This window comes from Halichoerus grypus, chromosome 5, assembly GCF_964656455.1.
Source record: "Halichoerus grypus chromosome 5, mHalGry1.hap1.1, whole genome shotgun sequence".
Classification (NCBI taxonomy): Eukaryota; Metazoa; Chordata; class Mammalia; order Carnivora; family Phocidae; genus Halichoerus; species Halichoerus grypus.
Window position 1 is genome coordinate 156922546 of NC_135716.1, and position 18504 is coordinate 156941049.

The 18504-nt window shown below is 41.7% G+C and overlaps 1 protein-coding gene across 5 annotated transcripts in view; it reads right to left on the reverse strand.

Moving 5' to 3' along the window:
* ZMPSTE24 (zinc metallopeptidase STE24) overlaps positions 1-15390 on the reverse strand; it is a 43431-nt gene extending 28041 nt beyond the window's left edge. Inside the window, exons 1-6 of one of the 5 annotated variants that reach the window (XM_078073328.1) lie at positions 15155-15390; positions 12977-13123; positions 5215-5301; positions 2632-2742; positions 2205-2321; positions 1458-1610 (exon numbers count right to left, since the gene is read on the reverse strand). In XM_078073328.1, the coding sequence (XP_077929454.1) occupies positions 1458-1610; positions 2205-2321; positions 2632-2742; positions 5215-5301; positions 12977-13123; positions 15155-15277 (738 nt within the window). In that variant the 5' untranslated portion in view covers positions 15278-15390. Of the gene's footprint in view, positions 1-1457; positions 1611-2204; positions 2322-2631; positions 2743-5214; positions 5302-6825; positions 6916-12976; positions 13124-15154 lie in introns of those variants that run through there. The other 4 variants (XM_078073326.1, XM_036102872.2, XM_078073327.1 and 1 more) reach the window with 4 other exon arrangements.
* Between the last annotated feature and the right edge of the window lie 3114 nt (positions 15391-18504).

Here is an 18504-nt window from a genome sequence, read left to right on the forward strand (position 1 = left end):
GAGAGACCTGCAGTCCTTGCTAGAAAAATAATTACTAGAGCTTGACTGTGTGCTGTTTTTTGGTTGGTCTGCTAAAATTAATTACCTGCAGTGCACAACTATCCACTGTGTTTGGAATGGCACTTCCTTAAGCATTTCGGGAGCATTTCCTCTGTTCTCTTTCCTCTCCCTTCATTTGCCATACACAGATGTGCGTAAATCCAACTAGCACCTGTTTTCAGAGTTTGATCCCACCAGTAGAAAGTAAAGCAGTGAACATCATGGCAATTCAGACTAAAGTAAACCTCATCATCAGAGGAGCTGAAGAGCTAACAGATGCTATTTTTTGGAGGCTGTGAACAGACCACTTTCATTGTGTTGCAGTGTGTGTTGTGAAGTGGTTTAGAATATGGTAGAGAGAAGAAGCAAAGACGTGAGGAAGGGAAGATGGGGGGTGAGAGGAAAAGGGAGGGAGAACAGAAGGAGGGGAGGAGAGAAACGAGAGAAGGGAAGGGAGGAGGAAGGAAAAAGGGAACAGAGAAGAAGGGCTAAAGAAGGGAGAAAGGAGGAGGGGAAAGGCAGGGGAAGGAGGGCAGAAAAAAAACTGGGTAAGTTTATGCTTTCTTTTTCTTATCCCTCTTAAATCCAGTCTCTCTTCAAAACATCCACAATAGGCTGGGGCACCTGGATGGCTCAGTCAGTTAAGTGTCTGCCATCGGTTCGGGTCATGATCCCAGGGTCATGGGATTGAGCCCCACGGTCATGGGATCGAGCCCCACATTGGGCTCCCTGCTCGGCGGGAAGCCTGCTTCTCCCTCTCCCACTCCCCCTGCCTGTGTTGCCTCTCTCACTGTGTCTCTGTCAAATAAATAAAATCTTAAAAAAAAAAAAATCCACAATAGGGGCGCCTGGGTGGCTCAGATGGTTGAGCGTCTGCCTTCAGCTAGGGTCATGATCTCTGGGTCCTGGGATAGAGCCCCATGTCGGGCTGCCAGCTCAGCAGGGGAGCCTGCTTCTCTCTCTCCCTCTGCCTCTCCCCCTGTTTGTGCACTCTTTGTCTCTCTCTCAAATGAATAAATAAAATCTTTAATAAATAAATAAATAATAAAGTCTATTAAAACATCCACAATATTTTAGGCACTGGAGCTCAGTAGAGTCATTAAATGATCAAACTTAGTCATCCATTCTAGTGACAACTCACAAATGCACAGCCCAAAATTGCCTGACAACTGGATCATTAACAATAACTAACAACCAGCTTCTAGGATCTGAGTCAGCATTAGGAGGAGAAAATCTATGGTCAGAGTCAGCTCTCTATTTCTATACCCAAAAGCAGAAACCAAGAGGGAAATTTATATGACCACTTATTTATATTTCATTTGCTTCTTAAGAACTGCTCATATGCTAATGAAGATTAAATCATAGTTATCTCGCCAAGGAAATCTTGTAAAAGAAAACGAAACAAAGACTTTACTCACCAGAGAAACAACTAATGTGAACAGCCAGGCATATATAAAAAAATAGTCACCCCCAATTTTGATAATGTAAAGTAGAAGTGAAGACACAGGCAATAAAATGCACTGAGTCACAATAAATTTCTTGACTGCATCTTTCATGAAGAATCCCAAAGTCTGGAAAAAGAAAAGATTATCACAAGAAACTGAAAAAATGCTTTTAAAGTAACTAATAAATGAATACAGAAGGTACGCTATTAAAGCAATTTTAAAAGTTAAAAGGCAGTGAGTCTATATTATATGACAATAGGCAGCCTAATACAGTAAGTAAATGTCTGGCATTTATAGTTCAAAATACACCATTTAAATGTTAGCAGAAAAACACTAGACTTTAGTACAAAAAGTTTATGGCAAGACTTTAAGCTATGAGCTTTACCATATCTGCAGTTCCTTTTCCTTCAATTAATTCATGCTCTAAAATAGCAAATTATGGGGGTGCCTAGGTGGCTCAGATGGTTAAGCATCGGACTCTTGATTTTGAATCAGGTCATAATCTCAGGATCATGGACTCTGCACTCAGTGGGGGGGGGGGGGGTCTGTTTGGGATTCTCTCTCTCTCCCTCTTCCTCTCCCCCCTGCTCTCTCAAATAAATAAATAAATCTTTAAAAAAATAAAGTAGCAAATTATGTTTCAATTATTACCAGCAGAGGGGAAAAAAGCACAAAAAAGTCTTTATATTTAAAAGAGAACATGGGTATTCTCTAGTTTACCTGTTGATTGAAACCATGTTTTTCTTCTATCACAAAAGTATTATAAAGACTCCATGGCAAACCAGTCAATGCACTGAAAAGTGTAGCCAACAGGAGAAACACCAAGGACTGAGTGATCTAAACACAAGAAGAAAAAAATGGCAGTTTTTATAGTGTAATATTAATTCATTCTTCAAATGAATGATTAGTGAACAAATGAACAAGTAGTTGTTGAGCACTTACTACATCTCAAGCAATGTGCTTGATTCTATGGGTAATGCAAGGTCTGAAAACATCTCTACCCTCTGAGTTTACTTGAGAGAAGGAGGCAATAAAACAATATCTCTTTTATCCCAGGCACTATGTGAAAGTTACCTGAAGCCATATAGACAAAGAAGAACTAAAAAATGAGAGACAACCACATACACTGAATTCAAGCAAGACTTACTAGGCTGAGGAGACTCGGGATGCCACTCTGAAGAAAGAGGTGAATTAATGGGACAGGAGAGACAAGGAAAGGAGGAGGAATGCCTTGCAATTTGCGAAAGCATGGAGCACCCTGTAAGAGGAAGAGGACAAGATGACAGGCCTTGGGACAAGGTTGGGGTAAGGCAGAGAAATTTATCCCAGAGCATCAAAAAAGCTGGACTAGGGCAGGTGGGGTGGGGTGTCCTAAAGTTTTCACAGGAAGCCAAACACCAATAGGGGAAATTACCCTCAAGAACTACTTTAAGTGCCTTCACAACAGATCCTTATGAAATCAAAAGCCAAGAACTGCCTCATTTCTCTTTCCAAACTTTTCCTAGGATAGTGGAGGAAAAGGGCTACTTGGTATGAAAGGAGTTGGGGGAGGGAGAAAGGGTGATGAGGCCCTCTCACCACACGGTGTAAAATGGAATTCTTTTAAGGTAAATGTCAGTATACCACCCACCACCAAAACACCTTTGATTCGGTAACAAAGATGCAACCAATATAAGTTTCTAAAGGTAGGAAGAAGGGAGAGGGGATGAGAAAGGAAGGTTTATCTGGCTATAACATGCAGGGCAGTTTATTTCAGCACTGTTCCCAAACAGGAGATGGGAAAAAAATTAAAAAACAGATTCTAGGACCTTCCTTAAACCTACTGAATCAGAATCCCATCTTCCAAAAATGCAATCATATTGTACTGATTATGTGAATACTTGCTTTTCTCACATAATATCTCATAAAAATTTTCCATATCAATATATAGCTATTTCTTCATTATTAATGACTCTAGACTATTCCATTGTATAAGTGGACACCTAGGCTACTTCCATGATAGCAGTCATTCCAATGCTATATTGAACCCTTTATACATACATTCATGCATTCATTCTCCATGAATTCAAAAAAGTTAAATGTCTGGTGTCAAACTTTTTGAAGGCACTGGTGACACAGCAGTGAAGAAAATATACAAGGTCTCTGTCCCCTTAGAGCTTAAAATTCTTGTCAGGGAGACAGATAAAAAGTAAACAAATAAGGTAACTGCAGACAGTGGTAAGTGCCTTTTTTTTTTTTTTAAGATTTTTATTTATTTATTTGACAGAGAGACAGACAGCAAGAGAGGGAACACAAGCAGGGGGAGTGGGAGAGGGAGAAGCAGGCTTCCCACTGAGCAGGGAGCCAGATGTGGGGCTCAATCCCAGGACCCTGGGATCATGACCTGAGCCGAAGGCAGACGCTTAACCAACTGACCCCCCCAGGTGCCCCAAGAGTGGTAAGTGCCTTTATACAGAAATACAGAAACACAGTGATGTGTGTCACTGAGGAGTGACAGCAGAATTGTTACTCTAGATGGAGTGGTCAGGGAGGGCCTCTCTGAGAAAGAGACATTTAAGATGAGAACTGCATAAGGAGTCAGTCATGATGTTTACATGAAACCACCTTAAATAATTTCTGAAACAATGGAGTGCCTGGTTGGCTCAGTCAGTAGAGCATCCGATTCTTGATCTTGGGGTTGTGAGTTCGAGCCCCACACGGTGGGTAGAGATTACTTTAAAAAAATAAAATCTTTACAAATTTCTGAAACAGGGCAGAGAATATGTAAGTAAACCACAATGCCACATAGAACAGACCAGGACAAGAGTCAATGAAGATACAGAAATACCCCAGGAAGAAGAGGTCTTCAAAGAGTTTGGCTGCTTTCAAAAAAGGTATATTGAAATGGGACACAGGATGAGCTGAATTAAAACCCAAGGTACCTATACATATGTAAAGAGAGCCACCATTTCAAATAAATAATCAGGAAAGAGGGAAGAGACTTGGCAATTTCCAAGAAAAAGTCAGGAGACAGTGTCCTAGCATCCATCACAGGTGGGGAGTCTCAGGCTTAAGGCTTTGCCCAGTAAATGGAGCTTCTGTAAGACTGGGTAGTCAACTCAAGTAGCTCCATGGAGATTCTAGAAGTTACACCCTCTGTCCTTGTTTGAAGTATCTGCTAAGTGCATATGGCAAAGAGTATCTGCTTAGTGGGTTCAACAAAATTCAGGCTTCCCCTTTCACTGCAAGGGGTTGTCCCAGAGAAACAGCTACCTAACCAGAGACCACCATTTCCCAGTTCCCTTACATCTGATACTAAATGACTTGTTAGCCAACAAAATGTGAATGCAAAGGACACTTCAGAGACAAGGGAGTTAAGAAGAGGACGTACTTTCTCCACCCCCTCATTCCATCTGCCTACTGGATGCAGAGAACTCTGGGGCACTCAGGGGATGGCAGAGTCGTAAGATGAAAAAAGACCAGGTCCCTGGCTTCCCACATAGAAGAATGTCACCTGCTGACCAAAAATACTCACACTAGGCTATTATGTTTTTGAGAAATAAACTATTGTGATAAGCCATTGGAATTTTGGAGTTTGCTACAATAACCAGCATTATCCTAACAAAGCATGTGTGGACAATGACTGTACAAACAGAGAAGCAAGCCTAAAGACAGAATCAAAAAATTAACTTTCATATAAAGCTGGCCAAGCAAAAAGACTCTAAAAAATATATGCTAATGAATCACATACCTCATATTCTGGTCCAAAGCCAGCATAGCCACAGAACCGTCCAGAAAGTCTCCAGAGATAAGGAATTCCTCCAAAAAGAAGAATTAGCTATAAAACAAGACATACTTTGGTTACATTTGAACAGACTAAAAACTATCATATGAGAGCATTTTATAAAGAAAATAAGGACAGGGGCGCCTGGGTGGCTCAGTCGTTAAGCGTCTGCCTTTGGCTCGGGTCATGGTCCTGAGGTCCTGGGATCGAGCCCCACATCAGGCTCCCTGCTCGGCGGGAAGCCTGCTTCTCCCTCCCCCATTCCCCCTGCTTGTGTTCCCTCTCTCGCTGTGTCTCTCTCTGTCAAATAAATAAAATCTTAAAAAAAAAAAAAAAGAAAAGAAGGACAAAATAATTATCTCTAAAGAAAAAAAGAGACCTATCTTTAGGATAAGCTATGCATTTAGATGAATACAAACCAATTGAGATACTAAGTTTAGACCAGTAAAGACTTTTGCTGTACATTTTATTTTTTTTTTAAAGATTTATTTATTTGAGAGAGAGAAAGCAGAGGGAGAAAAAAAATCTCAAGCAGACTGCCCCCCCTGAGCACGGAGCCCGACCTCATGACCCTGAGATCATGACCTGAGCCGAAACCAAGAGTCGGATGCTCAAGCAACTGCACCACTCAGGTGCCCCTTGACTGTACATTTTATATGGATAAATTAGTATGGTATGTGAGTTATATCTCTATAAAGTTGGAGGGAAAAAAAAACAACTTGCCAAAGACCACAACAAAGGCTTTATGAATCAGGAAATAAGCTTAGAGAAAAAGTAAGCAATTTGTCCAGAATCCCACACCTGATAAGCAACGAAAATGGGATGTGAACCAGGCTATGTGGCTTCCTAAGTGGCTTTTCCTTGAAAGGAAACAGCCCCCTTCAATCAGGACAAAGTATTAGTATCAGTGTTGGGGGACAGTCAGGTCCACTTACCAAACTGAGAGACAGAATGGGGTATCTGTGCTTTCCCCAGGTAATGAAAAGGTGAATCCTGAGGTAGGAATCAGGGTTTCATAGGAGGAGGCCTCCTTTTCAGCACCACCCTTTGTCTTGGGCAGATAAAGTGAATAAAGATATTCACCAATCACCATGACATTCGAATGAGTGAGCTGGTCTTAAAATCTGAAAAGAATATATGCTTATAAAACACAACTTCCCCCAACAGATATTAAATTTATGGAACTCAAAAGGAATCAGTTTATTTTTCCTTTCTGTGGAGCCTCAGGAACACAATGATCAATCACACTCCTTGGTTAGAAGCACAGTTTTCTCATTGGTTCACACATGGTTCCTTGCGGTTTTGAGGAGTTTGGGCACTATTATATATTTCATGGGTAGCCTTCCAATCTACTTTCCATTTTTATATATGTATCCATAAATACTATAGTGATTTATATATGCTTTTTAAGACTACATATAAATGACATCATATTGTACTTATCATTCTACAACTTGCTTTTTACACTCTACAAATTTTTAGATCCATCCATGGTGATCCATTAACTTTATTCGGTATATTACCAGCTTGTTCCTTCTCTACAGTGTTTATGCCAAATTACACTCTCATCAGCAGTACCTGATGGCTCCTGTTCCCCATAATCTCAAGCATACTTGGTGCTATCCATCTTTTAGATGTTTTCCTGTACGCTGGCTTGGTTTAATGCCATGGATCTCAAATATGGTCTCTGTATAGCAGCAGCAGCATCACCTGGGAATGTGTTAGAAATGCAAATACTCAGGCTCCACCCCAGAGCCACTGAATCAGAAACTCAAAGTGGAGCCCAGCAGTCCCCAGGTAAAATGATGTACACCGAAGTCTGAAAATAATTGGTTTAATAAACTGCTGTCTTAAAGGCTTCCTTAACTCTACGTCCAGCTATTTCCATTCTTCTGCACCTAACTCAATCTTGGATATAAACCCTGTTTTCCCAAAAGACATGCTTTGGCACCACTGTATGGTATATGCTCCACTTGTTGAACTAATTGACTTGAGATGGCACTTCTTTCAGCCTATTCTCAAAACTAATATATAATGCAAAATTAAGGATTTATAAGTCTTCTGGTGAAAGGCTGAAACACCTATTATTAAAAGTCCAGCTTTTAAGTATGTATCAAGGGTAGCTTTAATATGAACTTTGAATGCATCTATGAATGCTTTTGGAAACTGCTGTTGCAAGCCTTATTTAGTATACTTTGGGAAATGAAATATAAAGCCCAGTAAACAGTAAAGTTTCTTTCTATTGATAATCTCACTGAGCTGCTGGAGATGTCTTAGAACTAATGAACCCAACAAAAACAAGTCCAATACTTTTACATATACGATTTCACTAGAGTCTTGAAAAGCAGGCACAGCATATAGTCATCTCTACTTTATAGAAGAAGCAACTGAAACTCAGAGAGGTTAAAGTCACTGCTATGTATTGGGCACTGTATTAACTGCTTCATTTACATGGTCTCGCTCACCTAGTCCTTGCCACAAATCACGTGAGACATGGTAATATGTATCGACTTCTCATCCTTTTTTTTTAAAGATTTTATTTGACAGAGAGAGAGCACAAGCAGGGGGAGCAGCAGACAGAGAGGGAGAAGCAGGCTCCCTGCTGAGCAGGGAGCCCAATGCGGGGCTCAATCCCAGGACCCTGGGATCATGACCAGAGCCAAAGGCAGACGTTTAACGGACTGACCCACCCAGGCGCCCCTCGACTTCTCATCTTAAAGAGGAAAAAAATGAAGCTCAAAAAGGCTAAGGTCCTCACTCAGAAATGCGTAGAAATTGGAGAAGCAACAATTTGAACTTTTCTACACTGCCCTCCTTGACTGCCCAGCCATTCCACTTCCTGATGGGTCTTCACTGACATCTGTGAGTTATCAGGAAAGTCTGTCTCAGAAAGGCTGGACATCTTCTCTGTGGGTCCTCTGTCACATTTGTGTGAACAGTGGCACCTGTAATCGGTCACATAAAGCCTACACTTATGTTCCCTCAGGTAGAAAAAAGGAGGCAAAAAAAAAAAAAAAAACCTAACTTAATCTTTGCACTTGTTCTTTGTGACCAAAAGATAAAAACCTATTAATTCTAATCAAGACAAAATAGGAATTAATGAACTTGTTTTCAAACAGAACAGGATTTCAAAGTAACACAAAATGCTTCCTGTGATAAATATAGCTACTAATTCCCCAAGGATAAATGTAGCACATTTATGATGTGGTCCCCAGAGTTTTAATAGTTTCTTCAGGGCACCTGGGTGGCTCAGTCGGTTAAGGTCCAACTCTTGGTTTCGGCTCAGGTCATGATCTTAGGGTCCTGGGATCAAGCCCCGCATTGGGCTCCGGGTTCAGTGGGGAGTCTGCTTGAGGATTCTCTCCCTCTCTCTCCGCCCCTCCCCCAGCTCTCTCTGTCTCTCTAAAATAAATAAATTAATTTAAAAAAAAAAGAATGGTTTCTCCGGGGCACCTGGGTGGCTCAGTTGTTAAGCGTCTGCCTTCGGCTCAGGTCATGATCTCAGGGTCCCGCATCAGGCTCCCTGCTCTGCGGGAGGCCTGCTTCTCCCTCTCCCACTCCCCCTGCTTGTGTTCCCTCTCTCGCTGTGTCTCTCTCTGTCAAATAAATAAATAAAATCTTAAAAAAAAAAAAAAAGAATGGTTTCTTCAATGTAATTTTAAAGACTCAGAAGAGCAGAGTTTGAAACCCAGTTCTACCACTTATTAATGTCATTGGCCATTAAATAGACTAGCCATTTAATTTCTCTAAGCCTTTGCTTTCTCGTCCATAAAAAGGGAATAACAATGCCTATACTTTCTACCTCCAAGCACTCTTGTAAACATCAAACAAAACAATAAATATAAAAACAATATATGAAGTGAAAATCACTACTACCCATATGATGATGATGATGGTGACGATTACTATCCCCAGCTTTAGCCCAGTACAAACCAGTACTGCTTCTGGTTCGAGCTACAGCACACTACGAAGCTCTCATTCTACGTGTTCTCCCTGCCTCTGTCCTCTCCTAGAACAAACTAAGCCATCCCCATGCTTACCAACCGTAACCACCAAACTACTGCCCATCTTTCCTGGAACTGTTTATTAGTGATAACCAAGGAGACTGAAAATATTTTGCCTGTTTTTCTTATAATGGCCCTGTGGGGGGTAAGCCAAAGAATATCACAAAATCAAACATTAGTGAGGAAAGAGGATTGTGTCTAAATTCACCACCTCTACTTCCATCTCTCTCTAAAGGCTGATTTCCTGCTTGGACCCTAACAGAAGAAATGCTTCAGATAAATTAACCAAAGCCAAATATAATCCACAATAAAGCTACCTTTCCTGGCTTGGTTGGAAAGCATCAGGTTTCAATACTAATCTTCAATGTCTCAGTAACTAAAATAGGCTTGGACTAGTAAAAATATAATTAAAAAATCAATATTGGGGGAAAAAATCAATACTGAAAAGACTAATTACTAGCAATTGCTATGTATGCCAAAAACCAAGGCAATTTTTTCAGATCATTTACTAATTTTTCTAAAATAGGAAGATCTAACTCTTCTTCTTAACTCTGTTACTTTTTCATCATCCTGAGGAAATGGGAAAGTCTTCTAATATTTGGTTCTAACCATACTAGTTCATAACTGTCAAGGAAAATTTTGTGCCTAGCTAGACAATGTTTTTATTACTTAAGAAAGCCACGAACAGCTGGTCTTTTCTCTTTAACTGATGAAACAGTTGTGGTAGCTGATCTCATTTATTTTCAATAGGAATCTTCCTCTTAGTGGTACTAGGAGATCTAAGAGAGTTATGGAGGAAGAGTGATGATAATCATGATCATAATGATAAAAATAATAATAGCCAACACTTACAGAGCACTTACAATGATCAGGCACTGTTCTAATCATTTTACATATATTAACTCATTTAATCCTCTCAACACTATAAATGAGAAATTATTACCACACGATTTTTTTTTTAAGATTTTATTTATTTGTTTGTCAGAGAGAGAGAGAGAGAGCACAAGCAGGGGGAGTGGCAGGCAGAGGGAGAAGCAGACTCCCCACCAAGCAAGGAGTCCTATGCAGGGCTCAATCCCAGGACCCCAGGATCATGACCTGAGTTGAAGGCAGGTGCTTAACCAACTGAGCCACCCAGGCGCCCCATTGCCACACAATTTTAAGACGAGAAAACTGAGGCACAGAAGTGGTGACTTGCTTGAGGTCCCATAGCTGGAATGATAAAGCTGAGATTCAAACTCAAGCCACCTGAATTCAGAGTCTGCTCTTAACCTCTGCACCATGCACTTTCAATTGTTCTTAGAGGTGGAAAACCAAGAACTGGCTTTTGGGAATAGAAAAAAATCTTACTCATTTTATTTATAAAGCACAGATACACATACATATAGTTCAGAAAGAGATACATAATATATCTCTGGTATCAAAATTTCATGGAGGGGTGATTAAGAAAAAAATGTCTAGAGGTACCTCGCTGGCTCAGCTGGTAGAGCATGCAACACTCAATCTCAGGGTCGTGAGTTCAAGCCCCATGTTGGGCATGAAGCCTACTTAAAAAAAAAAAAAAAAAAAATCTAAAAATATACAGGGCCAGAGGCCAGAGTCAATCATGAAAAAAAGACCAAGAACACTGCTCTACACTATAGAGCCTTTCTTCTTTTGGCATGGGGGTAACACTGGGTCTGTTTTACTAAGTAAAAATGATTTGTCACCTGTTTCACTCAATAAATACGGATTATGTGCTTATTTTATACCAGGCACTAGGTACCAAAAGATTATAAAACCTTAAAATATCCTTTCTTTAAGGAACGCCCTGCCTGTCAACAGGAAAACTCAATACAATGTGATAAGTACTCTGATAGGAATAATAATAGGACGATACCTTATTCAGTCCTGAGGGACAGGGGAAGTTTCAAACTGTTTCTTAGAAGAGATGATGTCTCAGCTGGTACCTAATAGGAAGAGTGGGGATTAATCAGCTTCCAGTAAGAGTGGACTTGAAGAGGTGGGCACCACTGGAAGATACCAACATGTAAAAAGACTTGAAGTCACAGGAAACCATGCTGGGTATGAGATGGACAAAAAAGAAGGGAAAAGAATTCAGGGGAAGGAATAAAAACATGAAGCTGAAGTAAGCAATGGCCAGGTCAAAAAGGACCTCAAAGGGGTGCCTGGGTGGCTCAGTCGTTGGGCGTCTGCCTTCAGCTCAGGTCATGATCCCAGCATCCTGGGATCGAGCCCCGCATCGGGCTCCCTGCTCCATGGGAGGCCTGCTTCTCCCTCTCCCACTCCTCCTGCTTGTGTTCCCGCTCTCCCTTCTCTCTCTGTCAAATAAATAAATAAAATCTTAAAAAAAAAGGACCTCAAAAATCCATATGAAGAAATATGGGCTCCACCCTGAAGGAAACAGAGAGCCAGTGTTAGGTTTTATACAGGAGAATAACATGATCAGAACTGTGCTTCAGAATTCCTTTGGCTACAATGTGAAGGACAGTTAGAGTTAAGATAGAGGCAGGAAGCGGCACCCTTCTCAGCAGGGAGTCAGCTTCTCCCTCTCCCTCTGCCCCTGCCCTGCCCCTACTCATGCTTGTGCGTGTGTGCGTGCTCTCTCTCTCAAATAAATAAAAATCTTAAAAAAAAAAAAATGCTAAGACAAAAAAAAAATAGAGGCAGGAAGGGGACGCCTGGGTGGCTCAGTCAGTTAAGTGTCTGTGGCTCATGTCCTGATCCTGGGGTCCTGGGATGGAGCCCTGGGTCAGACTCTCTGCTCAGCAAGAAGTCTGCTTCTCCCTCTCCCTCTGCCACTCCCCCTGCTTGTGCTCATTCTCTCTCTCAAATAAATAAATAAAATTTTAAAAAAAGAAAGAAAGAAAAAAAGAAAGAAAGAAAGAAACCATTCTGAGGGGCGCCTGATGGGCTCAGTTGGTGGAGCAAGTGACACTTGATCTTGGGGTGATGAGTTTGAGCCCCATGTTGGGTGTAGAGATTACTTAAATAAATATTAAAAAAAAAAAAGACAGAGACAGGAACAGGAGGAGGAACTGGTACTTTAAAAAAAGGGGGGGGGGCGCCTGGGTGGCTCAGCCGCTTAAGTGTCTGCCTTGGGCTTGGGTCACGATCTCAGGACCCTGGGATCGAGCCCCACATTGGGCTCCCTGCTCAGCAGGGAGCCTGCTTCTCCCTCTCCCTCTCTCTCTCAAATAAATAAATTAAATCTTTAAAAAAAAAAGAGGCAGGAAGACGAGGAGGGGCTGCTATAAGAATAACTTAACAATACAAGGTTGTTTTTCACACCTGACCTATGACAGTTATCATACACCACAGTTTTCAACTCCCTAACAATTACGTTTCAGCCTCTTTTGCTCTACACCCATTACTATTGATGACAAAGGTTAAGAAAGCATTCTGGGGGGCGACTGGGTGGCTCAGTTGGTTAAGCGACTGCCTTCGGCTCAGGTCATGATCCTGGAGTCCGGGGATCGAGTCCCACATCGGGCTCCCTGCTCAGCGGGGGGTCTGCTTCTCCCTCTGACCCTCTTCCCTCTCTTGCTCTGTCTCTCATTCTCTCTCTCTCAAATAAATAAATAAAATCTTTAAAAAAAGAAAAGAAAGCATTCTGGGATTTGTAGATATGGTACCCTCTTTTGTTTTACAAAAATACAAGATAAAAACAAACATTACAAAGTATTAAACAATTTGATAGTCTCTCCAAGAAGTAATTTACTCACAGTGCCTTCAATCTCTGAATAGAGTCCTGACCAGAAGCTGAAAGTACTTTTATCCAGCTGATACAGTCGGGATTTCTCAAAGGTTTCTGAATCCATGATCTGTCCTAACTCCGGTGGTACATGAGTTGTTGTTTTGTATATCCGTCTCTGAAATATTTTGAAGAAAACACTTTGAGAGAGTCAAACCAACTCATTTTTTATTACAGTAGTCATTTATGATCGAACACTGAGTGGTTTATAGCATTTATTGTATAGCCTACTGAATTTGCTTTATTTATACATAATACTGCATTTAATCAAGTGCATTGATCACTAAAACAATTGATTCAGGAAAGTAAAAGCAGAACGAGAAGCTGCGGCTAGCTGACCAGGTAAAATTAAAATCGGGGTTATCGCACTTCAGTCTGCATATGTAAACCAAAATGGTACATCACAAAGGGTACCACTTACTCCAAGTAAAACGTACATCCTATATAATTTAGAAAACAAATTCATGGAAAGGAGAAGGAAGCAAATATGCTAGCCCTAAGTATTAACAGATATTGTGACTAGTTATTAAACGTGGTCCTAGAAACCAAATTAAGGGAAATTTGAGGAATGACAAATAGAAACAGATCAGGTCTTCAAGAAAGACAAACTCTATCATTACACCAAATTCTAAACAGTAATTTCAGCCCATGGGACATAATACAGGGCACAGAAACGAAACAATGTAATGGACAGCATCTCCTGCAATGGTTTTATGACACATGGTTTCTCTATGTATTATTGGGCACTTTACCAAACCCTCAATAAAAGGCAGTACTTTAAAGCATAAGAGAGTAAAGGAGACATTACTGAAAAGTAGTTACTGTAAATGGGTTCAGTACCTCATCCCCAATTTAGACAGTATATACTGTGTGTTTACTTTATGCAAAGGATCTTCTCTAGGCCCTCAAGGTTCTGTACTAATGAAGTTAGCCAAACATATTTGTGTCAGAGAACCCAGTGCTATACCCTTGGGCTATGGGGCACCTGGCTGGCTCAGTTGGTAGAGCATGTGACTCTTGATCTTGGGGTCCTGAGTTGGGCAGAGAGATTACTTTAAAAAAGACAAACAAAATGACTCAGAAGATTATTTAAAAATAAGTAAATAAAGATTCTGGACTAAAAGAAGAGATTAAGACACAACTCAGACATCGACGAAAAACTAAAAATTTCAATATATTCATGCAGAATGTAATCTGAGAAGAAATTTGCAGAGGAAAATGGCTGTAATGCTCAAGAAAAAAAGTTCCAGCAGTTAGAGAAAGGCTCTCATAAATAACCATCATGGTTGACACAATTCAGTGACAACATAGAAGAGTGTAGGTAAAGCAAACCAGCAGTGAGAGATTGCAATAAAGGAGACAAACTTAAAATCTCACTTAAAAGTTCAGATCTCTAACCCAGAGGGCTGTTCATTGCGATTATCTCCAGAAATTCGTTATTAAGTAACTTTCACTTCCTGCTTTACAGTTCTAATTGCTTAAACAATAATAAAGACGTTTTTAAGTAAAACAAGAAAATATTGCTCTTTGGGCAAAACAACATACTGTATCCTTTTTTTTTTTTTTTTTTTTAGAAAAAAAGTTCAGGAAGGACTGTGAAGTCTTTATACTTTCAGAAAATGGTTTCCTAACCCCGGGGTTGAGCATGATTACACGAATGTCATGGGAAAGTTGTGATTCTAAAAATTTTACCTCTTCCTTTCGAGCCCTATGCGGGGCTCAATCCCAGGACCCCGGGATCAATACCTGAGCCGAAGGCAGACGCTTAACGACTGAGCCACCCAGGCGCCCCGACTGACATTTCTATAACAAAATTACCAAAAATTTGCCTGCCTGCCTTCCTTTTGAGGGGCCTGAGAAAGCTGGGGGCCAGACAGAGCTCAAGTTGACCAGGCGGCAGCCCTGCTTTCCGTTTCACCAGGCCCTAACCCTCCTGGGTCCCAGGATCACGTTGCGGAAAACCTCCCAGAGGCGCGAGATACCCTCAAGGCCAAGCCCGCCATCGGGCCAAGTTAGGAGGCCTCTCAGGGACCCCCGGGGTCGAAGCGGGTGCTGGGGCCACAGCAATCATCCAGGGACTCGGGGTCGAGATCGACGCCGGCCTGGGCTGCCCAGGTGTCGGGGTCGGGTGGGCCCTGTCTAGGCTCACCTGCCGCTGTGCTAGGAAGGTCTCCCAAAGATACACTGTCCAGGAGAAGAGCAGCACAGCCCCGAAGATACGCTTCTCAGCTGGCATCTCCCACATCGCGTCCAGCGACGCCCACATCCCCATGGCCACCCGGTTCCGCCGGCTCCTTCAGCGTGCACCAGTGCCACACCGACACCAGTCCCCTCAGAGCGTCCCCGCAGTGCCACAGCGATATCCGTCCCTTCCGGACAATCGCGCCTTCCCCACTTCCGGCCTGAGACGCGCCGAAGTCCTTACGCCGAGTTCCGGCCTCAGCCGGCCCCAGCTCGGCGTGATCCTGCCGAGCTGCGTGACACCAGCTTTCTTCCCCCTCCCTCCCCTCCACGCCCGGTTCCCGCCGAGGTTTCCGGCCTCCCACCTGGGTCAGGAAAGCGCTCGCTTTCTCCCGAGCGGCAGGCGCATCCTTCGGTCGGGGGCTTGCGCTGGTTTTCCCGGCCAAGGCGAGCCCAGTGGAAGTCCGGACTAAGCGGGGGCTGACGCGGACGGGGCCGCCGCCCCCGCGCAGAGGTGGCTGGGAAGCACGGCCGAGGGGCTGACTTCGACCCGTGTCCACGCCCGGGATACCTTAGGGCTAAAGGGATAGCTAGGAGCGAGACTTGGTATTAAAAGTGCAGTATTTTGGCCCGCATTGGGGTGTTCTCAGTGCAGGCCTGTTGGAGAGTGGGCGGTAGTGGAGATGTTCGTTTAAAGACCTTGCCTCTGCCACCCCAGGTGAAGGTGGAGGTGGCATTTTGCCTGAGAGAGTGTTCTGGAGCAAAGCAAGGAAAGCATAGGTTTAAAAACAGCTGAACTGAAAGCGCCTTACTTTCTCTAAGGACAAACTCAGTCAAAGCCCGGTGCCATGTTTATCTTGGGAATTGAGAAGTGAAATGTGGTCAGGGGAACACCTGTTAACACATTTATTTGACGTGAAAAGGGAAAAATTTTCTCACCAAGGAAAGTCTAATTTGGTTAATTGGTTTGTCAAAGAGACTGGCGTTGCTAATTTGCATAATTATTATTTACAATAAATTGAGCTAAATCTGCAGCTGCAACTAAAATATATTTAAATTACAGTTAATATTGTAATGCTAAAGATGTGTTGAAATTAACATCTCCAACTTCCCAACTCTTTCTAAATGCCTCTAAGAGAAAGTAATCAGTATAATTAAAAATCACTTGAGAAAGTGAAGGACTCTAATGACAGGATAAATTCTTTTGCTAGACAGATTGTTTCCGTTTTGTTTTTTGTTTTTTGCCTTCAACAGAATTAGTAGTAGACCTAATTGAACTGTCAGCTGAGGAAGGAACACTATTTGACTTTTGGCATATCACTCAGAAGGAAACCAAAGAATTGATTGACATTTTTTTAAAGATTTTATTTATTTATTTGACAGAGAGACACAGCGGGAAAGGGAACACAAGCAGGGGAGTGGGAGAGGGAGAAGCAGGCTTCCCGAGGAGCAGGGAGCCCGATGCGGGACTCATCCCAGGACCCTGGGATCATGACCTGAGCTGAAGGCAGACACTTAACTGAGCCACCCAGGCGCCCCACTGACATTTCTATAACAAAATTACCAGCATTCCCATCTATTTATGTGAGTAGTATTTCTTGGCACTGTATCTATGAAAAGAGAAAATTGAAACTGAACCCTGTTAATCTAGCAGTAAGAAATAGTCATTTAGATACATTCATTAATTGGTGGGGAAGCCCCATCCATCTCACTGAGAGATGCATTTCCAGTACAATTTTACCTTTTATATTTATCTATTATCAAAATTTATAATCGTGCCATTTTGAGCAGCTGTATATTAAAGATACTTGTAATGATTACTCAACTCAGAATTCTAATACAGAGAGCTATACAATTACAGAAAAATTTTTAAATTCCCTTAATACATACTTTTATCATGATTAAGTGATCAATAAAAGGTTTTTGAAACATAAAAATTATTTGGATAACATTTTATGGGGGAGTAGAACATAAATATAATGTAGAGATGATAAAAGAACAATATAGAATTACCAAATGTTAAAGAGCTCATTTGTGTGAAAACAGAGCTACCCTATGACCCAGCAATTGCACTACTGGGTATTTACCCCAAAGATACAAATGTAGTGATCCGAAGGCGCACGCGCACACCAAAGTTTATAGCAGAATGTCCACAATAGTCAAACTATGGAAAGAGCTGTTGATGTCCATCAACAGATGAATGGATAAAGAAGATGTGGTATATATATACAATAGAATATTATGCAGCCATCAAAAAAATGAAATCTTGCTATTTGCAATGACGTGGATGGAACTAGAAGGTATTATGCTAAGTGAAATAAATCAAAGACAATTATCATATGATCTCACTGATATGAGGAATTTGAGAAACAAGACAGAGGAGCATAGGGGAAGGGAGGAAAAAATGAAACAAGATGAAACCAGAGAGGGAGACAGACCATAAGAGACTCTTAATCTCAGGAAACAAACACAGGGTTGCTGGAGTGGAGGGTGGTGGGAGGGTTGGGGTGGCTGGGTGATGGACATTGGGGAGGGTATGTGCTATGGTGAGCGCTGTGAATTGTGTAAGACTGATGAATCACAGACCTGTACCCCTGAAACAAATAATACATTATATGTTAATTTTAAAAAATTTAAAAAGAGCTCATTTGTGTAATTTTAAATGGATGATGATGGCCATTGTTACGTAGAATCTGTCGGATACACTATAAAAAGGATTTAACAGCTTTATCTTCAAATGTCATTATTTACAGTTTGCCAGAGTTTATATTTATTGTAGCTATTTAAATTTATGATGAAAACTTTTTTTTATTTTTAGAGAGAGAAAGAGTGCACACACACACACACGAGTGTGCATGAGTAGGGGTTGGGGGGAGAAGAGGGAGAGGGAGAGAAAGAATCCCAAGCAGGCTCCACAGCCAGCAGGGCTCCACCTCACAACCCTGAGGTCATGACCTGAGCTGAAATCAAGAGTTGGAGGCTTAACCGACTGAGCCACCCAGGTGCCCCTATGATGAAAACTTTTAGTTATCGACTTAAAGATATGAGGGGATAAACATTTTTTCAAAATTCTCTCTCCTTTGGGCTGTCATTGCCATGCCCTCTTCGGTTTTCTTGCTTCATCTGTCTGAGTTCATCCAGCTCCATCCTGCTGCAGTTTGTCCAAAAGCCTCACAGAAACTCCTGCCAACCAAACTTTGTGGCTAAGAGCACAGATTTAGAATCAGGCTGGTTGAGTGCCAGTCACAGTTGCACCACATATTAGCAAGTTACTTAACCTCTCTGTGCATCAGTTTCTCATCAGTAAAATGAGAATAA